Source organism: Alligator sinensis, unplaced genomic scaffold (assembly GCF_000455745.1).
Source record: "Alligator sinensis unplaced genomic scaffold, ASM45574v1 scaffold832_3, whole genome shotgun sequence".
NCBI classification, from domain to species: Eukaryota; Metazoa; Chordata; order Crocodylia; family Alligatoridae; genus Alligator; species Alligator sinensis.
Window position 1 is genome coordinate 101,022 of NW_005843336.1, and position 23,971 is coordinate 124,992.

Genomic DNA, 23,971 nt, shown 5'->3' on the forward strand with positions numbered 1-23,971 from the left:
GGTGGAGAACCTTGCATTTTTCAGTGTTAAACACCATCAGGTTCTCGTCCACCCATTTCCTGAGCCAGACAAGGTCTGCCTGGATTGCCCTCCTGTCTTCAGGTGTGGATGCTTTACCCCAGAGTTTGGTGTCGTCGGCAAACTTGGCCAGCCTGCTTCTGACACCAATGTCTACATCATTGATGAAGATGTTAAATAGTATAGGCCCTAGGACACAGCCTTGAGGGACCCCACTGGTCACAGCGCACCACAACGATTGACTTCCATCAACCACCACCCTCTGGGTCCTACCGTGGAACCAATTCCCCAGCCAACGGATCGAGGTGAGGTCGAGGCCACAGTTAGCCAGTTTTGCCAAGGGACCTGCCCAAATCAAGGAGACAGGTGGCCAATTTTCTGGGCAGATCACTGTGCCTGCTGCCATTTTCATGGACTTATTGCAGCAGGGTCCCCCCACAGCTTTGATTGGACAAGGGTTCCTGACGGCCCCACTTTTTGAGCTGATTGGCCAAGAGGGCTATCTGTCATGCAGCCCTGCCCATCACCACTGATTGGCCAAGAGGAGTGGGGCTGCATAACAGGCAGCCCTCTCAGCCAATCAGCAGTGAGAAGCAGGGGCTGTTATCATCTTGGTTGCTCCCTTTTGTGCTGGTGGCCCCCCACCTTCTGGCAGGCTGTATTGCTGGGCAGCAGCAGCCATGAGGACTGCTGGCTCCCACAGGGGAGCCAGCATTTTATTTTTAGTAATTTTGTTGTTGTTGTGAATTTCACAGGCAATGCCCGATTTTGCAGACAATGTCCAATTTCATGATTTCTATAAAATTCACGAAATCACGAATTGATTAGGAACCTATAGATTGTGAGATGCTCAAAACCCTTACTGCATTGTTCCTCCACAGATCCCTTGTGGGTTAGGGATAGGCTATAATTTCCTTATTATACATGGGAATGGCAGTACAGAGAAATTAAGTGACATGCCCAAGGGTCACACAGAGAGCCTATGATATAGTAGGAAACTGAAACCAGGTCTCTTATGACCCATGCTAATGGGCTAAGCACTAGACCTTTCTTTCTCTCCTTTTCAGTTACTAAAACTTATTCTTATAGTGACTGTGATAGCATCTAGTGAAACTCGGGTGCTATCAAAACACAAAAGAGCAAAAATTCCCTTCCCAAAGAGCTTCCAATATAGCAATTTTCCCTGAGGAATTAGTGGATTTGGGAAAACATTTTTGTGTATTACAGACATGATCAAGTATAGCTAGTCACTGTAATTAGATGCCCTGTAAGTCTGACAAAAAAGTTTGCTGATATTTGCCGGGTTTAAAAGTAGATTTTGTTTCTCACGCTTCACTGTTAAAATGTAGCCAGTCAAACAGAAAGCGGGGATCCCTACACATGGCTGCAGGATGGGTAAATAAAGCTTTGTCTGGCGGTCAAGGGGACTGGCAAAGGCAATTATTCACGAGATCATTTTACTCTTTCTTCTGACAGCTGAGAAGCCAGCTTGGGATATTTCTCAGCAAGAATATATTAAAGCCAACATTTTCCATCACTGTGTCCTCTCTTCCAGCTTCTCCTCCTACTTCATGCTCCAGCACTCAAAATATATTCTATATATTTTTGCTTTTTACTTTGGGCACAAACCCACTTCTGTAGAGTTCTGGAATGAGTAATATTTGCTGTAGCACCAGGCAAGAGGATTGAAGGAGAGTCCATGCAGCTATAGTTGGAAAAAAGATGGCAGGAGGGATCCTTATGCGAGCAAAGGCAACTAGCTCAGTTTTTTTTTTTTCTCCTGCAGATTTCTGTTGTCAGGAGCTAATCTGTGACCATACAGAAATGTTTATATGCTCTATGCATCATTCTCCTAAAGAAATCTATCTGGTGTAGTTGCCTGTCATCAACAATAAGTGCTGCTGACCCGGTGCTGAATATAATTTAATTGTGACCAAACTGTATTTCACCCATTACAGCCAGTCTGGCTGATACTCTCAGGGGGCGCATCTATACATGCATTTACTCCAACCTAGATTTACTGTGCAGTAAGCTACTGCACAGTGAGCATGTCTACACATGATTTTAAGTGGTCTTAAATTTAATGCCCGCTAAACTAATGCAGATTGAGTGGGTTTTGGCAGGTGTCTACATGTGGTGGGATTTGGGATTAACTTTAGTTCCAGGTCAGTCCAGACCTGCCATGTGCCCCTGTGGCCAGTTGGAGGAGCTCAGGCCTCCAGACACATGGCTGCAAGCTCTTGGCAGCCATGCTAAAGCTATAGCAAGCTCCCAGCACTTAGTAGCCATCTTAAAAACACACCCTCCGCACTACAACCTCTAGGCTGTGTCACAGCAGCAGTGTAGCAGAGACAGACAGCATATGCCTGCTGTGCCCCTGTCACAGCAGCGCTTCCCAGCCCTGCCTGCCCCAGCTCCTGGCCCTGGCATCCAGGGACAGACTCCTGAACTTCTCAGGGCTGCCACAGTTGTCTTGCTTGCCCACTGCCATTCCACACACTTGGCGCATGGCCACCTGATACCACCCGACACCCCCACCTGCTGGATGACTGGTACATGGTTTCTGGGGCCCCTGCTGCTGCTCAGCTGCTGTCTTGCTGCTGCTGTTGCCAGCCCTGGCAACCACAGGCTCCAGGGTGCCCCTGCCACAACTGCCATTGCTCTCCTGTCCCACCTGTCCCAGCGCCTTTGGGGCTGCTGCACCACTCAGGACTTGTGACAGAACATTATGCTGCAGGAATGGGACATGGAGGTGCACCCATCTAGCCCTGTCAATACCCACCTGCCCTGCTGCCCACACACCCACTACCCCCTGCCCACCCCCAGCACCACTGTCAGGACATGCATGTGTTTGCAATGAAAACTTTTATTTCTCTCCTATGCCTCACCCCATCCCTCCCCACTCAACCAACAGAGTCCCCTCTCCCTTCCCTCCCCAACACACAGACCTCCTCCATCACCCTCCTCACCCACCAACAATAAAAAAGCCTCCTCCCAAACTGAAAACCATGTACAAGAGGCAGAGTCTCTGTCTGAGTCTCAGAGTGGGAGCTGTGCAGTGGGGTGCTGAGGGCACAGAGCCTAGTGACAGGCAGCCAGCACCCTGGCCACGGACAATTCCCCCATGGGTCCAGGGGCCGCAGCAAATGCCAGGGGCCTCTGCAAGCAGGAGGCAGCAGAGGCCTTCCTGTGGGGCTGGGGCCAGGGGCCAGGTGTGGGAGGGCCTGGACGTGGGCAGCACTGACCAGCCCTGGCTGGCCAGTTGCTGCTGGAGCAGCTCCATGTGGCACTGATCCAGGGCCTCCAGCTGGTCCCAGTGTGCCTGCTGAGCTCAGTCCCCTGGTTCCACCTGGCCAGCCTCCTCCCTCCCCCTGGGGAGGAGCTGACAGCCGGCGGTAGTGTGGCCAGCCACTCCTCATGGCAGGGTGTGGGGCTGGGCTGAGAGTGAGGCAGCCACACACTATGGGTTGTGGACACTGGGCACAGCTGATTGCCCTTGCTGATGGGGAGACCCACACCAAGCCACCAGCCTTGCCAGCCCCAGAAATGTGGTAAGTCCCACACTGGGGGAGCGCCCTCCACACTCCCAGTCCCCACCTCTGGCCCCAGCCCAGTCCCTAGCCCCGCTCTCTGCTCGGCCCACCCACACTCCCCTGGCCCCAGGTTCTCCCCCCCCTGCCCCCCCCAGCCTGCAAGCAGGCAGGACACAGTTCAGAAATTTATTGAGCAGCCTGTGTCCCTGTAGCTGGTCAGGCACAGGTCTGTCACATGCCAAGGAAAGTTTTGATGCCAGTGGTGATGTTCTCCTTGGTAGCAGGGGGCAGGAACATGTATTTCTGTGACAGGTAACCCTCCAGGTGACAGCAGGGTTGTGGGGCAGCCCAGGTCCAGCTGGTCCGGCTGGGAGTCTGAGCACTTGGGATGGGCATGGGCATGTGGGTGGAGTTGGGGTTGAAATAGTGCCTGCACTGGCTGTTGGGGCCCCTGCACAGCTGTCCCTATGATACTGGCCCTGGAAAGCTGGCAGCAGCACCCAGGACAGGGGAACAGCCAGGGAGGGGGAACTGTGCAGCAAAGGTGCTTCACTACAGTGCCTGCAAAGAGAGAGGGATGTGGGTGAGGAGCAGCAGGGTGCAGTTGTTGGCCCTGCTGCCATAGAGAGCATGGCCAGCATCCCTAGCAGGAATCTCAGGGCTGGGCAAGGGATGCAGCAGGCTGCAGCCCTTTGCTACACTCACCTGTGGCCAAGGAGCAGCTTCAGCTAGGGGACAGGATGGGCAGAGGCTGCCTGGATCATTGGCAATGCATAAGGGGTGCATGCGGGTGCATGTGCACCTCCTGAGATTGGCCATGCACCCCCTAGAAGCGCCAGTTGCAAAACCAGAAGTGTAATTCCGGTTTCTGCGCTGGCTCAGCAATTGGCCGCTGGGGGACTCCCCCCTATGTTGGTGATTGGCTGCTGGGCCCCCCCCACCATTGGTGATCTGGTGCCTCCCCAGACCTAGGAGGCACCAGTCGCCCATGGCCTGGGTCCTGCCCAGGGGGGCACATGGGGCCTGGTGCACTGCTGCAGGCAGCATGGCTCCCTTAGGCTCCCTGTGCAGTGTGCCCCAAGGTACAGAATGGCTGAAGGCTGAGGAGAGACAGCTAGCCAAGAGCCCTGGGGCTGGGCTCCAGTCGGCCCCATGGTGGCTGGGGAGACCCAGAGCTAAAGTCCCTGTGTTAATGCGCATTAACACATCTACACGTGCATTAATCTGCATTAACTAATCCTGTTTAAATTTGATACTTGGTTTGGGCAGGTATCAAATTTAGGCTCATATAGCCTAAGATTGCCATTTTTAAGCTGCATTAAGGGTGCACATGGCTAGACACACACCTCTAATGTAGTTTAAATTGGGCTAATGCATATTAAATGACCACATGTAGACACACCTAGTAAGAATTTTTGCATAGGTGTCTACACATGCAGAGATTAGGGAGCATATTTGGTCCCAGTTCTCTGCAGCACTGCAGTGCACTCCTGTGGCCACTGGGGCTTCCCCTGATTGCTAGCCCAGGGGCTAGTACGGAGCACTGGGCCAGGAGACAGCTGTCTCTTGGTCCTGGAGTCTGCCTGCTGCTGGGGCAGAGACAATGTCCCCCTGCCCTGGCAGCAGGGAGCTCCTGGCCCTGGCTCCCCAATCAGGGGCACAGAACTTGGAAAGAGCTGCAGGAGAGGGGCAGATCTCAGCCCCTGTCTCGATCCACAGGTGGGGCAACTAGCAGCTAGCTCACTACTACCTGCCCCACTGGCACATTGGGGCAAGGGGCTAGGACCTACCCACCCCTGCAGCTCTTTCCAAGCCCCATACCTCAATCACCCAATAGAGGGATGGGCCTGGGACCTGCCCCTGACTGGAACAATTCCTGGCCGGCCCTGGGCTGCATGGGGAAGTCTGTATGTGCAGCCCAGAGTTAGCTAGGAACTGCCCAAAACAGGACAGTCTCCAGCTACTTCCAGGCTGCACTGCTTCCCCACGCAGCCTGGGGCTGGCTGGGAACTGTCCTGGTCAGGGGCTGGAAGCTCCCTAGTGCCAGGGCAGGGGGACATTGTCTCAACCCGGGCATGCTGGCCAGGGGCCGAGGAGCTTGTTCTCCACCCAGCTCCATGGCAGAGTGGGGTCTGGGAGATAAGGATTGGAGCTCCCTGCTGCCAGGGCAGGAGAACATAGTCTCTGCTCAAGCTCATGTGGTGGAGCCTGCCTCAGCAGCAGGCAGCTCCCAGGGAGCTATCTCCCACCCCCTGGTGGATGGCTGACCAGGAGCAGATTTTGCTTCCAGTCAGGTATCTACACAAGCACTATGGTGCCATTACTAATGCCAAGTAAATTTGTTAATTGTATTTGTAGGTAGCAAATTTACTCAGTATTAGGGAAGTTTACTATGAAGTAAGCATGTGCACGTGTAGATGCACATGCTTACTTCACAGTAAACTATGCTAATGCAAAGTTAAGCATCTCTTGTAGACATGCCCATGGTGTCTAGCTTTTTTTTTTTTTTAACACTTTCAGTGCAGCATTTCTAATGTAAGCGCATTTGGGTCTGCCATAGAGAGGGCACTGGGGATTATAAACCTATTAGGGTAAGAATTATTTCATGTTATATTTTTATGCACTACTGTGAGGTCTCAATTCCAATTTTACTCCCTATAATGTCTGTCATGCAACAGTGTTGAAACTAATGGCATTGCCATTAGTTAGACAACATAGGCATGGTGCCTCCTGACACCCAGCCAGGCAAAACAGAGCTCTACTGAACTTGCCAAGATGAAGGTACATGCTTAACTTTACTTGCTAGGAGTAATCCTGCTCATCTCTGTAGCATCTAGACCCTAAAATTAGAGAGAGGAGGCACAGAAGTGCCTGGCTGATTTAAAACCTTGAGTTTCTTGTTATGTATAACTGATAAGCTAACAAAAGTACCTGAGTTGGAAGCATCAGTAGTCCTTTGATTCATGCAGCTGTCTTGGCCTGGCAGGAATTATACTTATTTGTAGCCTGTAAACCAAGTTTATGTTTTAAAGTCTGTCTATAATATCCTGTGAAATAAAAAAAAGAAAAATGAGTTGTGTTGTAATCACAGACTAGAATGAAGCGAGACAGATAAAGCTGCCACACCACTGTTGAACCAAAGTGCTTTCTTCCCAGCTCTAACATGAGCATCTTTATTTATTTACTTTTATTTCTTTAACACCTTGGGTCATATACTACTATTGTAAAAACTACAAACATCTGGGATTTGGGCAAAAAACCCCGAATTGTTTGTTCCCCTTAATCCTTTCCCTGCTTTCAACCTTTTCTGTTTTCCTCTGTAAAAGCCTGGGACTAAAAATAAACCCGTTCACTAGGAGTGGGCAATTATTTGAGCCTGAGGGCCATGCAGGCTGCTTTGGTGAGTTGTCGCAAGCCAGGTCAGCACCCCCAATCCCCGTGCAATAACTCACCCAAACTCCCTACGTTGGCAGCAATGTTCAGCAACAGGACAGGTGGGCAAGGCCACAATCACAGGGTGGGGTTGTGGGGCTGTGACAGTGTGGGGCCATGGCTGGGTCAGAGCTACGCTCAGCTGCCCAGACACGGGTTCTGAGGGCAGGGGTGAGCAAGGAGTGGATCACAACTCTGCCCCACCCCAGCCCCATGTTGTCATCGCCCCGCAATTCCCAGCCCAGTCCCAGAAGCAGCTCCCTGCCAGTCTGTACACCCTGCCCATGCATCTCCCCAGAGCTCCGTCCAGGGCTGGGATCTTGGGACAGTGACAGCACGGGGCCATGGCAGAGCTGGAAGCCACTTCTAGGCCTCGCTGGTGGGCCGCAGCACACATGATGGGGAGAAGACAGCAGATGCTGGGGAGGCAGAGGCAGGGATGGCTGTGTCACTACCAAGCCCGCCAAGTGGGGAGAACCTTCCCCCCTCCCTTTGCCCATTCCCTCCCCCAGCCCGAAGCATGCAGCCCACAGCAGGGGAGGGAGCGGGGTGGACCCAGCAGTGACTCCATACCCCTCTGTGTGCTTGCAGTGGCCAGGACTAGGCCAGGGCTGGGGGAGGTGGATGGTGCTGGGGCACCCCCATTCCATACCAGCGTTCAGTTCACCCCAGCATGTCCACACAGGGGTGGCAGCCCCCAGCCCCAATGGCTTGGCATGGGACATAACGGTGCAGGGACAGCGGCAGCAGTGGGATCCCCAGTGGGGGTGCTGCACCTGGGGCCGGAGCCAAGGCCGGGGGTTGGTCTCCATGGAGACTGCACGTGGCCAGATGGGGAAATGCATCCAGGCAGGGAGCGGCATCTCCCAGCCCCAGATGCAGCTCTCCACCTGGTCACGCGCGATTTCCATGGAGTCCAGCCCCAGACACAGTGCCCTCACCAAGGCTCCTGCCACTGCTCTGCTCTGCATCGCTATGATAATATTACCATTTGGGGAAGTCCCAATTTGGGAAGGATCATCACAAACTGTGTGTGGCATTTGAAATTCATCAATTTGTTGTCAGACCTTTAAGGCATATGCATCCTGCGGCTCCAAGTGAGATCACAATGAAGTCTTGCAACTTTATTTTTGATTTGAACAGCACCAGCCATGCTGTTTTCACTTACTGCAATTTAAAATTTGATATAAATAAAAAACTTACTTTAGAGACTATAAATAGATCCCCGCCTATATGCTTCCAGACTGAGACAACTTAAAAAAGACAAAATAAGAGAGAAAATATGAGATGTCCTGTTAGTCTCAATAGCCCCTTTTAAACTTTCTCAAACTTAAAAAATCATTTTCTGTTGATTACAACTTCCTTTTCTGTCCACCCACACCCTATCGCACCTAATTTTCAATCTGATGTTGACCAGTAAATATCACCTATCTGTAAAGCACAGATGCTGAGTCTAAAATCTTTTAAAAGGAGTGCCTAAATTTCAGTCCTTTGGCACCAAATTCAGTGGACTTTGAGGGTCCCAAAGTGTATAGTGCACCTCAGTCCCCATTTCTTTAGTACCTTAGCACAGAGTCAGGGGAAGAATTCTCGAGGGCTGAGGAGCCTAAGTCACCTTGACTTACAAGGGCTTGTGGGATCCTAAATTAAGCACTTTTGAAAGTGTTAGCCTTAGGAGACTCTTTCTAGGCAGCCATTTCTGAAACTCCTTGCCTTCCAATTTGTTTGGAATTATTCCTAAATTAGTCTGCACATATTTGGGATCTGATTCGGGAAAGCATTATTATTTCTGAACACACTTAAGCACACCTACTTAAGCTTAAGCAGACATTCAGATGATTTCATGAATCAGAGAAAATAGACTTTTTACGCCTGGGTTATTTTATCTTCCCCAACCAAATATAAATGTGTGCTAGGGGTCCAGGTTAAGGCTTGTGGCATTAACTAGCTCAAAAATATTTTTAATTTTGTCACCCTTCCTGTGTTAGTCTGCATAGTTGACACTGGCTGTTTTTCATCATTGGAAAAGATCATTGAATCATCTAATGGGAGGTTAAATGGAAAGTAAAAGTCTTCGTAGTAGTGTGATGCAACTCCCATATCTAATTAAAGCCTCAAAGCATTTTTTAAAAGCTGTGTTAAAGGTGAATCATTTCTGTAAACAGCCCTTAAAGTGAAAAACCAACACCTTTGCTGTGGGAGAAGTAATATGGCCCAGCATACCTTTCCAAACAAAGAGCCACTTGCCTTTCTTCAGCAGCTCAGCATGGGGTGCCAGAAAAATCATTAACAGGCCCATCCTGCACTTTTCCCTTTTCCACACCTGCATATCACGATCCCTGCTGTAACTTTATGGACCGTGAGGAGGCAGGTTTGACGCCATGAAACACAGGCTTAGTTAACAGCTGCAGGATGGGTAGAAAGCCAGACAGTAAAATGTAAAGAGGAGGAAGGAGAGGGGATCACCTTTGAAGTTTACAAAAAAGCATGACTTTGACCACTTCCTTTTTTAATTAGCTGCCTCAGGTAAGTTGAGATATCGGTAAAGAAGTGGGGGTGGAAGTTCTTGGAACTGCTCAAGGTACTGTAGTTAAAATGTGTAGTTTGGTGTGTGTATGCATATGAGTATGTACTTTTTTTAAACAGTTTTTCTTTTAAAAAAAAATGAAAACACCACCCCATAAATGTTAAAGGAAATAATTTATTCCATCTTGGAATCTGAGCTGAAAATACAGTTTGCCAAGTGTGAAAAGCTACATTAAATGCAGAGTAAAAGTTGAGATTTTAATTTCTCACAAACCAGGAAATGTGTAGTTACAGTTCCCATGGCAACTATAACTTGTCCCCTTGTGCATATGTAAAATCTTAAATCGCCTTGTATGGTGGGAACTTCCGGTCAGATTCTAATCTCTGGTATCTCATTGCAGATCCAGAGTAATTGCTCTGGATCTAACAAAACCAAGAATGTAATTTGCTTGAAAGAGGGCTAAAACCAGGAACCAACACTTAGAGTACCTGGACTTTCTTTAAATCTGAGCCTTAATTTTGGACTAGTATGTTTTTCCTTTTTTCCTCCCATTCTTTTATTTTAATATTTAGATGGATAAAGATAATATAAAAAAGGTTGGTTTTTTTACTGGTTATATAAGTGATTGACTCTAAACTAGTATAAATCAAGAGCAGTTAATGTTGCTTTTAAAATTAGATCCTTAATATATAGGAGTTTTCCCCCCTCTCCTCTCTAAATTTGTGCTCTCTCAATCTAACATACTGTGTTTAATTTAAAGGCATAGAATCCTATCAAATATTCATATGAAAATAATTATGCTTTTATATGAATGTACACTTGTTGAAATAAACATAGTTATTTATTTTTAAGGTGGAGAGTACATGTTTACTTATCTTGTGAGTACAAATACATTGCCATGTCCTGACATCTGTTAAAAAAGGTAAGGGGAAAACAAGGGAGCTTTTTGCTGATCTATTTTATCAAATCAACTGCATAGTCGGAAGAGATGTTAGATCTAAGTTTTCAGGCACACAATGCCATTTCTCAGTGTCTCTTCTAGCTATACAGTTGATTCAATAAAAGATATTGCCAACAAAAAAAAAGCCCCCTTTGCTTCTTGAATACTTCTTGGGCCATAATAGCTACAGCACTTCAACACTGAAAAATAAGGGATATTCATAAGATGTGTTAGTTCTTTCTTTCCAAATCAAGTTGTTTCAGATCTGGTAAAGGCATTCATCTTCATGGTTTATACTATATTCAGAATTGGAGAAGTGAAATTCTAAATAGTTTTTTTCTCTTTAAGTTTTTACAGTTTCCCCAAGAAAACGTAAGGAGGGAAAAAGTCCAAATTGGTGATGTAAAGGAGAAACAAATCGTCATATTTCAATATTTCAGAAGTACTTTTTGGTTAAAAACTCTGTCTACACATTGAGAAGCAATATGAGATAACTCAACCAAAAAGGTTACAATAGAGTCCCTCTTGATTTCAGTGGGAGCTGGATCAATCCGAGAATAATTTGAGACATTAGCGCTCAAAAATTGGTCCATTAGATTAAAAAACAAAACCAAACCCTAGTGTCTGCCTTTGATCTATTGTTCTGTTACATAACCAAGTCATATCCTGCAACAGAAAAATGAGGTTGCAGAGGTTAAATTTCTACTAAGACTAAATAAAATATTGCCTAAATTATTAACTGCAGGAGAAAGTCCTTAATAATTTGTCAAAGTAGTTAAGAGAACTTAATATGTGTGTTTATATAGACAGTATGTGTAAACAACTTATCTTTAAAAGTTATGGTTAAGAATAAAACAATTCTACTTTTTCTTTAATTACACAACGTGCTTGTTTCTACCCTTTATTTGTTTTTGTTGCTGTTGTTTTGGAGGTGGGCTTTTTACTTTACCAGACTTTGATTCAGGTTTACTGAAGCCAGAGTAATTCTACCAATTTAATACCAGCATAACTGGAAGCAGAATTTGGCCCAGAGGGTTGCCAGATCAAATAAGTGTTAGAGATGCTTTTAGAAAAGGCAGAAAGGTGGCAAAGAAGAAGACAATATATGGCCTGACTACATTTTCCTAATTAGTATGAGTAGCATAATTTTTATCTAAATATTTTCCATTTTGTTGTGTTCTTTCACATATGCTGTTCTAAAATCCAAAAGTAAAAGAAACATGTTTAACTCATTTTTGCAATCTCCAGTTAAAACTTAATTTACTTATTAGATTAAAGGACATTTCCCATATGATCAATGGCAGATAAAGGAAAAACATGTGTTTATGGACTAGTTTAAGTCTTTATTTGTTTTGTTTTTTTTGTAACTGAGAATCCTCTAACAGTGCATCATAAAACCATTTAATATTCCTTACCATTTAATTTTTTTCTCCCCTTCAGACTCCTTATGTAAATAAATGTGTACCAAGACAGATAGCTTCTACTGAGTTATATATGTAAAAGTTTTGATTTATTAAAATCAGCAAGTATAGGGAAAAAATGGTTCCTTATGAATATAGTGATAAAGTAATATGAACTGTGGAAAGGGCTTTTCTAAAGGATGACAAAATACTAGTGAATTAACAGCTTGGTGCACAGATTTTTTCTTTTAATGAAAAACTGGCAGTACCTGTAAATTTTGTGAGGAAGAGTCTACCTCTAAAAAACTGCTTTAACCTGAACATCTCTAGGCTTCACTTGCAATTGGAATGATTTGTTACACCTCCTCAGATCAAGTTATGAGGAATACAGGGCACGTCTACACATTGCTGTACAGTGACGTTGCTACGGTGTCATGCTGTAGTATTTCCTTTTGGAAGTACTGAAGTATGATGCAGTATGGGTGGTTACTGCACCGTATGTATGGCTCATGGTTAGATTTTGCCGCTATGTCGCCATAGTGGTGCACTATTCTGGGGGATTGTGCCACTATGGTGATGTAGCTGGTGATCACATGCAGACCCGTGTGATCGCTATGCTGCACACTGTAGCATGCCATAGGGCAATGGGTAGACATGCCCATAAAGTAATAAATTCTGCTAAAGTGGCCAAGAAACTATCTATAGTCACACATGCTGCAATTAGTTACAGTGGTCCTAAGCAACAATAATTTAACCTCATAATGCGTCAAACCTGATTCATATCTCACAACACTAAATCAGAATGAACTTTGTTGAAATTTATAGAACTACAAGGAAGAGAATCAGGCCCTAGAAAAGATACAGTTGAAGTGGGAAAGGCATTGGGCATAAGTCAAAAAGAAAAGGCAACAAGATTTACTTTCTGTAGAATAACTGTCTCACTCCCTAATGTGTAACAGTATCCCACATAAATAAAGCAGATCTTTGAGAGAGTGATACAAGGGGATGCTTCTGTTGAGGCTGATTTCTAGTATATTTAGATACATTGGACAGAGATGATTTATGACATCACTAGAGCACAGGTTGTAAATATTTAGTATATTATTTTCCCTTTCAACATGGATTGGAGACTGGCTGACTGCTATATTGCTCTGTCATTATTCTACCAGCAGTCTACCTTTCTTTGTACTGATGCAAATGAGTGTCTCTTTCAGTCATTGGAATAACAACTCTAACTGAGAATTGTGACTAAGTTGTGATTTACTGTTTTGATGTCAGAGGACTATAGAATAACTTGGTGATGTCTGATTTGGGGATTTGCCTTTTTATTATATACTAGAATACTTTTATTATTCTCTGGGGTATTTCATGACTGCAGCGCTAGCAGCTTGTGGTCACTGGACCTCCTAATCCAAGAAGAGATTTATTTAGATAGGAGATTCCCCAAAAATATCCAGGTATTCCAAGAAATGGCATTGGTGACTTAGGTAGCACCCCCCCACACTTGCATCATTATTGCTATAGGAGCAGCAGGTTGGTAGCACCCACTGTGCTCCTGAAAGGTGTAGGCTTTTGAATGAGCCATAAAACAGATTTTGGCCTTAATTTTTCAAACTCTTGCCAGTCTTCTCAGGTTTTCAGGGAAGGTGCTTGAGGTCTCACTAGAGCCAAAGTGGAGCATCACTGTTGATACTTGTTAGGTGGGGAAACTGGGGCCCATATTTGCTCTGTGGGGCCTACTTCAGTTATTCTTGTCTTATGCTGTATCTGAGTGTTGAATATTTTTTCACAGATGCTGTTTTCTTGGCTTTCTGAATTGCAAAAAAATCCTGAAGAGCAATCCAGAACTTGGCAGGTGGTGAGTCCCTTCAGCAGATCTTCACAACATCTCTATATCACTTACCCTTCTTCCCCCACCAACTCTTCCCCCCCCCCCCCAAAGGGTTTATTTGAGCTCCTGTAATGATTCTGTCTGGGAGAGGAACCAAGGTGTCAAAGTATCAAAGTGAAATTCAAAAAAGTCAAGAGCAAGTAGAGACTTGAAGAGGAAAAAAGGGAAGTAGAAAAAACACTTGTCTTTATCATGGTAATAGTAATGAAGCTGAGCTGAAAAAGCCCAGACAATGGGCTAAGTTACTGTACTATAAACTGCTTCCTGCCAAAGAGATTCACGAGGCACCTTTACTAAACTGATTAGAGAACTACAAAGCCAAGCAAGCTGGTTTTGACTTTCTGGCAGAGGCTCACTGTTACTTAACATTTCTGATATTCAGGGTGGCCCTGTGTACATAGTTTTTGTTCCTGAAAAACGAAAATGAAAGGTGGGCTCAAAACAAATAAGCAGTCCTCTGGGATTTGCTGATGGCAAACTGGGAATGGGTTGAGCACAGTGACATTTCATCTTCCATAGGGTCTAATGCTGAAAAGTATTCCTTCAACTTTCTGATTGACTGCTATCAGAGTTGAGGTCACCCAGGGCAGATCATTCATTGTCAGGTGTGGGGTGTATTCCTTAGATTTACCTTGTTAATCCCTTCCCAAACTCTGCAGCCTGGCCTGGTGTGCAGTGGTGGGCTAAAGATGAACAAAAGTTGCATTTGAGAAATAGAGTGATTTTGTAGTCGTGATGGTCCAGGAATTATGTGAGAGGCAAGGATGTCTCTTATTGGACCAATTGCATGATTGGGATAAAGTTAAATGAGTTTGAGAAGTAGACAGTAGAAAAGTTGTTTCACAGCCCACTACACCAAAAATGTAAAGTCTAGCCTTCTTGTGATCTCTCCTGTAAACTCAATGCTGCTGTCCAGGCATTTTGCTTCAAGGCTTCAGAGACTGGATCAAGCTCTCTGATCAATCAGGCAAATTGATAGCACAGTTAAGGTATTTCTCAGTCATGCCAAAAACCCATTAACCCCAGTCTCCCAAAATATTTATATATATTTTTAAAATAATAGTAGAAGGGGAAAATTATAAACAAAGGAAAGGAAATTCTAGTACCAAAGCAGCACCTTTTCATGACCATGACAGATGAAATAATTTAATCAACAAAATGTGGGAGGATTTTCATAACTGTTTTTACTATGCTAAATTTCCTTTTTTGGTATGGGAGTGGAATTCCAATAAACAAATTTTAAAAGATTTGCTTTCTCAGATTTGCAGTCCTAATGGCTAAAAATTGTTCTTCAGACTTAATCATAGTGAAAGCCCTATCCCATATATGTCAGAGTGTAAGAAGCATGCTGCATATGGGTAATGCAATTAACCATAAAGCGATGAGAATGGATTTGGTCAAAATAAGGGGAAAACTAGAAATCAGCTATAAAGTCATTTTCAATGCATTTGGCCAGGTGGCGATATAGGGGAAGCTAAATGCAACAGGAATTGCATTGCAGTTGAAAAGGTTACCGTTTTCAAATGTGTGCTGTATACAAACTTATATTTTCACTAGTAGAAAAAAAGAATTAGATTTAATTGAGCTCATTCTGACCAATGTACAATGGTGTAAAATGGCTTCAGCAGTGGTACTTTGTGTCTTTATCATTGTAGTAGATTGGAGTCTATTTCAGTATGGTTAATAGCATTTATTGAATGCAAAACTTCATTTTTATTCAAATGAAATCTATGCATGGGCATTTTGGGAGGTGGTCATTAAGTAGTAAGAGTTAGTATAGGAACCTAAAAGGAATCCTTGTCTTTCTACCTTTATGTAAAAATTCCTTTGAAATCTCACCTGAAGTTCAGTAAACTTACATTTTGTGTAAGATGTCATAGTAACACACTGTTTTTTGTTTCCAGAGCAAAACTTGGAAAAGGAATAGGAAGCATTATGAACATGAAAGGCATCTCATTTATTTGCACCATATGTATTATCTCGCACTTCTTAATATGAAATCATCCAAAAGGTCAGTTAATGTCTTGAGCAAATTGTATGAAACTTTCTTTGAAAGTAACATAATGCATTTCTACTGTTTTTACGCACAGCTCTGTGTTTGGCTAGATAACCTAGTTGTGGTGATGACTGTGGTTCCTAGGAGCCCTGGACATGAACAAGAATCCCATTGTAGTCAGCACTGTTGAAACCCAAAACAAAAAGGATGGTCCATGACCTAAAGATCTCACCATGTGTCCTCCATAAATAAACAGGGTTTTATCATAGGCACTTGGATTCTTTACCAGCATCTTGGGAACAAGCTGCAAGAGGCTTTGGTGTAGAGACCCATTCCATAAGAGCCCCACCAGAATCTGTGGGATTACTTAAGGTAGTTTCTATAGATGTAAATCTGCAACAGTAGTAGCTCAGAGGTCAGCACACACCTTTACCAGTTAGTGCTCCTTAGGTTTCACCTTGTGCTCTGATGCCAGTTTGGGAGAACAGTGCTGTAGTCCATATTTAGTTAATGGGGCACTGTTTGCTATTTTCCCACAAGTGAAAGGACTTCAAAGAAGAAAAGGAGCTTATGTACCACTGACTATTCAGTAATCATCTGTGTGCATTCACACCACCCTCCAGCCTCAAGTTCTGTATAATAAGGACTGTGTAGTTAGAAGGGGGTGACAGAAGTAGCTGTGGGTAGAGCTGTATATAAAGTATAACTTTAGTATTGCACTGCCCTCACTATCTTGCACACCGCACAATAGACTCTGTTTATCAGGGCAGTTTGACAGCTTGACAGGAGGGGTGCTGTATTTTTAAGTGGAAATGGCCAGAGGACACTGTCAAAGAACAGTATTTGGGCAATTAAAGTAACATCTGCTGTATATGCAAAGAATGATGATCTTTCCTCCTTTCTTCTAAATTTGCTTTTCTCTGTTTGGTGCGACCTGGAACAGGCTGCTGGAGAAAAATGGCCAGTTTGCAGTGACTGAACAAGAATATGATGTCCATGACCTGGTAAGTGACTGAGCAATCACTGCTATCATCTCTGCCCTCTGCTTTTTAGTAACTACCTCCCCAAAGCAAAGTCATAGCTAAAGCTCTTTTTGGGGGTGCGTAGTCCCTACAAGTGTTATAGGTCTAGAACGTTTTAAGAATATTTTGAAATTTTTTTTAAAGGTGAGATCAGAGTTTTAGGCAGAGAAATAAATGGCCTGATTGTTAAGACAGCAATGAGTACAGAGTACCTTTTGAAATGTAAGAAGTGCCTAAAAACAGGTTTTAGAGCAGTAACACGAAATGCCTCAGCCTTAAAATTTTGACTTGGGCTTATATCATGTGCACATGTGTGTGTGTGTAAAATTATTCTTAGAATCTTATTCTTAAATCTGCCAAATTTAGTAGTCAAGATCTTTAAATAAAGTATACCAGGGGTGCTCAACCCCTGGTCCGCAGGCCAGATCTGGCCCCCAGTACCAGGCCATCCAGCCTGCAGGGCTCCCCACAGGTCTAAAAATTTGGCAGTGGGGGACCGGTGGCACTGCTTCCCTCCTGACAAATTTTCAAACCTGTGGGAAGCCCCATGGGATGGAGAGTGAGCTTCCATGTGGTGGATTGGATGCTCAGCGCCCCAGGACCTAATCCTGGCACATGGGGGTGGCACGGGGCCCCATGGCCTGATCCTGTCATACAGGGCCAGCTCAGGGCCTAATGTGGTTGTGCAGGGCCAGGCAGAGGCACCACAGAGCCCAGTCCGGCCTGTGGACTAGCCCTACACCATTCATCTGGCCTGCGGGGCCAGAAGATTAAGCACCACTCAAGTATGCAATAAAACCCTCTTATAGTAAAGCTGATTTATTTGCCACTTAGCTAAAATTGCGATTTGGATGCTCCATTGCAAACTAGTAGGAGCTTTCATTCAGTTTTACCATAAACTGAGTTTTGCTTTATCTTAGTTCGACATTCACAGAGTGATGGCTGTTTATGCCTCCATCTGAAATTAGATCTAGTCAAATAAAAAAACAAACAACAAAAAACTTTCACCTGTAACTAACTTAACAATTGATGGGAAAAATACATAGAATAAATCATATGTAAAATATTAATTTATAGATTTTTTTTTCAAATGTTAAAATGTATTGGTGAATAATCTGTTTGAAGAAATGTCAGAATTTATTCAATGACATATTTCCAGTGACAAATTTGAATAGTTTCCACATTGTGGTCATGTTTATGGGTAAAATAAAACAATAGTGTGAGTCTAGACTTGGTCTTAGTGAACTCAGAAGTAAAATTTATCTTGACCTCAATGGAAGTAACACCTGCCCAATGTTTGTAAAATGCCAAATGGGTGAAGCTAGATTTTTAATAGTGGTAATAAAACCTATGGAAATATGTGTGAAGCCAAAAGGAAAATTTAAGGGACTGTCCCCATCTAATTGTGTTTAAAATGATCTCTTGAGTTCCATTTGATTTGTGAACAATAGATTTATTGGCAAATATAAGACAACATTCTTTCAAGGTAAAAGGAATAAGCAATAAATAACATTTCCCTCCTGCTGTATTTGATTGGAAGTGCCTATTTATTGAAAAATGCCAAAGAGCAGCACAGTCTGTGAAGAGGTCTGTCTAATACTGAACATTGTTCTTTATTGCAGTCAGGTATTTATGGCTTTGGTTTGAAAAGGGAACGTAACTTTCAGAGGCTTCTTCTGTAAGACTCATTTAGCTACCTCCTGTTCTAGATTTTATAGGCAGTTGAACTAGTGATCATCAGATCCGAGTATGATCCCCCAGCCTGAACCCAGACAAAGCAGAAGTCACAAAAGTGACCAACTAAAGTTGGCAGATTCAAGAATAGAAACTTGTCTAAAACGTAACAGATAGTTCTAGTAACCAACAGATATTAGTCAAAAGTTTGAGCTCTTGTGCTGAATTGAACAAATCATATTGTTTGGGGCTTTGTTTCCAGTATCTTTTGGGGGTTTTTAGAGAACAGTTTGCAGTGCTTTGCTTTGGAAATGCAGTACTGTTTTTTATAACAGTAATTTGTACTCCTATTATCCCAAGATGGATTATTTGTTTCCAAATCATCATAAACAACCTGGAACCAGCCCCACTGAAAGAGAGCGAAGAGAAAATGTACTTCCAGTTTTGATGAGAAAGAAGCAGCAGGAGCAACATCACAGGGGCCCCTCCAAAATGAGCAGAGTTTTTAAAGGCTTGAGAAATGGGTCAGAGCAAAAACAAGATGAAGATAGAGGAGACACTGAAGTGTGAGTAGGTTTTGTCTAAATGTAATTGCCAGAACCACATCATCCGGCCACAGTTCTATGTCAGTGTCCTTGCAGAAGGAATCAGACATGCTCATCTGAATAAAGTGCCTGTATCTGTTGCTTTGGACTGGAAATAGAAACTTGTTTTATTATAAATAATAAGGTTGCTGTTCCCTTTTCCTTTTGTAAATTTGACTCTAAACACTGCAGTTCTTTAGAGCAATCACATATTCAAATACACGTAGGTGTGAGCTTTCAAATATCCTCACCAGTGAATATTCAGAGCATCACACCCTGGTGCTTTCTTCTGAAGTTGAGAAGAACCTGCTGTGCAAACTCAGGATGAATGTTGTTAAAATATCCATAACTTTGTTATTTTGGAATCAGATTTTTTTCAAACAAGCATGTGTTTTCTCTGTGAGACTATGTGCAGTTTGTGCCAAATTTGAAATGTTTAAAGCAAAATGATTTTGGACTTACCTAAACGAAGGAATGCTTGTAAATAAATTTCTTACCAGTGGACTTTATTCTCATGAACAAATAAAATCCATTTGACTTTTCTGGAGTTAGTAAAATTTACCAAGCAGTTTTTTTCTAGTGTCAGAAAAAGAATGGAAATTATCTACCCAAAAGGGGCTGTCTTAAGAAACTGAAAAGTAAAAATTACAAGACACTATCTCAATAATAATTATGATGTTACTACTATGGCACTATGATATTGACTTGTACACAGAGAATAGCCAAATGATTTAGAGGAAGTTCTATTTTCAGAGCTGTTTTGGTTGTATCTTACAGTTTGAAGGATCAGAAATCCAATGTCCATGTCCTGCCTGAAATGATCCCTGTGCCTCTAACCCTGGAAGATGTGGTTCTGAAGAATCGGGTTGTGGTATGTATATCTTCACTCTTCTTTTTTCATTAAATCAGTGCAGCACAACGTGAAGAAGTATCACACATTGCTAAAGCATTGATTAAAGGTTACTTGTCATACTAACTCATGAAACATCCAGTGCTACCTTCCAATGTACACAGACATCCCAGGAAACAACCAGAATTTGGGCAAGTGACCACTTTTAATACATTTTGGGGAACTGCCTTTTCTTTCCGCTTAAACTATTTAAAGGAAACCTCATCCACCTCTTTGTCATTTTGAAATGGGAAGAGTCTGGCAAAGTGGAGGTTGATCTTGCAGCCAGTAGTCAAGAAAAGGCCAAATTACCCTGCTACAACAAAGGCAGAATCTAAGTTTGACCAAGTTCCTGGGGTTCACTTTATCATTAGAAAGCTCATCAAAACAATACCCTTTTTCCTGAACAGCTGCCTTTAGGATGAGGCTATGTTGGATAAAAGTAGAGTGGGATCCAACGTAGACTAGAAAGGTTGGGGAATGACGTATGAAGCATGGAAGCATGAATGCAGCTATTAGGAAGAGACAACATAATGCTGGAAAATAGAGAGCGGTTAATGGTAATGTCAGAGTAAGAAGGCAGAAAGGGGATGAGTAGCATTTCTTTATGTTCTCCACTGAATGAACCAGCTGCAGATGACTGGAGATTTACTTTGCTCTTAGCCACTGAGGACATGCTTCAGGTGCTCTTCTGGAAAACCTAAACAGGTTACAAGCTATGTGCTTAAAGTCAGTTCAGCATTTAACCAGATATGCCTAGTGTGCCTGAGATTTGTGAGAATTACAGCTGAGGCATCCCACCCTGCCCACCCCCCTCTCCCACACACACACACACACACACACACACACACACACACACACACACATACACACACACACACTGCACCAGACTACAGATGAATGCTGAACTGACTGTAAATATTTGGGAGGCAAGGGGTTGTATGTTGGGGTGGGTTTTTTTGTGAGCTTTTAGTCACAAAGTACCCTTCCTCAGTTAGGTATCCTCTCGCATATTTCCTGGACCATCACTGGTACAACATCAGTTGAATACTGCATGGAAATATTTAGGTCATTTAAGCAACATTAAATATTCAGATTCATGTGGAAGTGATCAAAAGTTGAATATTAGTTTTGGCTTGCTGTATGGAAAATTGACAGATTTCCTTAGGAAAATTTCAGTTATGTGAAAGCTGCATTTTCCTATCAACAAGTATTACACGAACATTTCTGTCCAGCTCCAATCAGAAGAGAGAAGGCTGAACCAAACTTACTGCTTATTTTATCTGTATTTATTTGTAGTAAAGTATTAAGTTATGTTCTAACAAGCTGTTTCAACTAAAATGTTGTTTAGACTAATTACAGATTTATGTTGCATACATTAATTTTAATACAACTGTATGGTTATATATCCATTTTCTTTCAAATAAAATTAAACTACTTTTTTTTATTTTAGGAGGCAAAATCAGCAGTTACTTACTGGATAAATTATGCAGACAAAGAAGCAGCCCTTTCCTAAGCTGGAAAACGACGGAAAAAATATAGAATTCAAAATAGGAATAATCAAGTGCAGTTTTGTATTTGTAGATCAAAGAGCTACATAACTTGCAGACTCTGATATGTAAAATATGAAATCCATATACTGTCACTTTACTTCTTACAATCCTGATCCTATTTGAAATAAAGGGGAATTTTGCCATTCATTTAAATTAGACCACTATTATGTAATGTTTAAAAAGATATGGTATATGTGTCTTATTTTATGAAAACCAATAATTTACTGTGGTATTTTGCTAGCCAGCAAATTGACTTGTGCTCCTGTAGTGAAGACTGTTTGTGATTAAATCAGTGATAATTTCTCAACTTGAACTCTCACATGGAGCAGTGACATCAAAGGAAGGAAATAAAGAGGGTAAGCGTACTTTAAGTGATCAATTACTGAGACGCAAGATTTCCTTCTGAGAAAGCAGACAAATTGTCTATGGCAACCCGTTAGAAATGTACTCAGCTTCAAAAATATACAAGTTCTGTATGGTCTTATAGTAATTTCTCTCTATATAATCCATATTTCAAGCCTCTTAGTACACAGCATAAATATGTCTGGCATTAAAAGTCTAATTATTATTTAATGTATGTAACTAGGGTTTTTTTTGTGTGTGGCATGCTAAGATATTGCATTTTAAGTTCATGCAGGCTCTCTCATTTACTGTTGAACAAACATTTTGCAAACCAACATTACTGGCTCCGAAGAGGTAGGACATTGTGCACTGTGTAGGAAGACACAGAACAGATGGGAGTGGGGATAAGATACACTTGTGGAAATCAAACTGAGAGTGCTTATGAGAGAAGGTGAGCCAACTTGACATTAGGATCTGCCTATTTTGAAATAGAACAATTAGAGTTAGTCGATCAAAGGTTTCTCTCAAACATCACTACATTTACTGAGCGCTTGTTTCCCTGCAGAAAAGAAAGATTACCAGTGTTAACTGTCTTGCTTGTATCCCTGATTCTTTAGGAAATGTAGTATCAGTGAAGATTACAGAGGATCAGATTTGTTTTTCTCTGCCTTTTATAGCTATGGAATTTTTTTTTAAAGTTCAGTTTTATGCATGGATGAATACCAAGTATCCGGTATTTCTTTGTATTTAAGTTATTGAAAGGGTGGAACTGCTGTTGCACATTGTTTTATGAACAGTCACCACTGTTAAAAACTAGTTAAGTAAGCAGCCTTACTCTTTAGCTTTCAGTAATGGCATCAAAAATGAATTTCCCATGGATAGACTGCAGCATACTGAAAAAATAACTAAAAATGGCAATCTGGTATTCTCCACACCATGCAAGGAACTAAATTACAGATGCCAATAAGAAAGTACAGCTTAAATAGCCAGAGTATATTTTCATACAAAAATGAATGCTGTTAAACATTTTTAAATAAAAATATAAGTATTAGGTCTTAAGACACAAGCACTTAAGAGGTTAGGAAATGAAGAATGTAGCAATAAAACATTTTTGGAAATAGCAAACTGAGATTGCAGTCAGTCCATCACTCCAAGGTATGCTGGTTTTAAGAGGCTCTTCAACTACAATGTAAAAAAAAATCATATCCATCTTCTCTAAAATTAGTCTTCAGTTCTGAGCTGTTCTTCATGGCTTGTCACCAGGCTTTCAAGTTTCAATTGATGTGTCTGATCCAGTTCAACTACAGAAAAGATTTCACCAAGATTTAGCATTATTCTACCTCAAGATAACTAGTCTGATTTCTGAACCATGCCATTTTTAATACTAAAAATACAGCAAAGGGAATCCAGAACAAATTGTTGTAAATCTGATCTATGGCTAATGAAGAAAATCTCCTAACCTTTATTCAGATCTAAAAGAAAAAAGAATGATGAAAACAAATTACATTTTTTGCCAGTTGCCAAGAAAGGGAAAATTTCATGCAAAAAATTTACTACAAGTAGGTAAGTTTTCAAAAGGGATTAGAAATTCTTACAGAGTTTAGTGTGCTTAAAATGTAGAACAAAGGTTGCAAGGAAGATCTGATGGTATATTTTCTACACTTAGCCACTAATAAAAGTGGTCTACTAATTGCTGGGCCCAAGAGTTATATGAGTGCGACTATTAACATGTTGCCTTGTTTTGAAGTATCTGTCTCCATTAACACAGAGCATTGTAATGCAGATTACTTTGATATGCTGAATACTCTGCAGTAGTACTGGGAAGAGGAAAGTCCCCCTAAAGCGAATTGATATTAGACAGTTATCAGCAAAGATTCTATAACAATTACTGTTACTTTTTAGATTGTAAATATTGTTCTAGAAAAGGAAAGATTTATTTAGTTGCCATCGGCACTTGAAACTTTTTTCATTTTTCACAAGAGAATCAGATTCACATAAGGAAGGTTTTACTCATGTCCCAATTATTATCCATTAAAATAAGAACACAGACTTTGGTACTTACACATTTTTAAAAAAGGTATCTCCTTTCCACTACACCCTTAAATGTCACCTGAAAATTAAAACAATCAACAATTAGAACTGTGGGAAACCCTCAGGTCAAGTCATTTTT

At 42.4% G+C, this 23,971-nt stretch overlaps 1 protein-coding gene across 3 annotated transcripts in view; it reads left to right on the top strand.

The window, feature by feature from the left end:
- Window positions 1–21,987, top strand: part of LOC102385816 — an 85,971-nt gene extending 63,984 nt beyond the window's left edge. For all 3 annotated transcript variants that reach the window (XM_025194896.1, XM_025194897.1, XM_025194895.1), the window contains exons 9-14: window positions 13,643–13,708; window positions 15,646–15,752; window positions 16,681–16,741; window positions 18,794–18,999; window positions 19,795–19,888; window positions 21,360–21,987. In XM_025194896.1, the coding sequence (XP_025050681.1) occupies window positions 13,643–13,708; window positions 15,646–15,752; window positions 16,681–16,741; window positions 18,794–18,999; window positions 19,795–19,888; window positions 21,360–21,422 (597 nt within the window). In that variant the 3' untranslated portion in view covers window positions 21,423–21,987. The remainder of the gene's footprint in view (window positions 1–13,642; window positions 13,709–15,645; window positions 15,753–16,680; window positions 16,742–18,793; window positions 19,000–19,794; window positions 19,889–21,359) is intronic.
- Window positions 21,988–23,971: the final 1,984 nt, after the last annotated feature.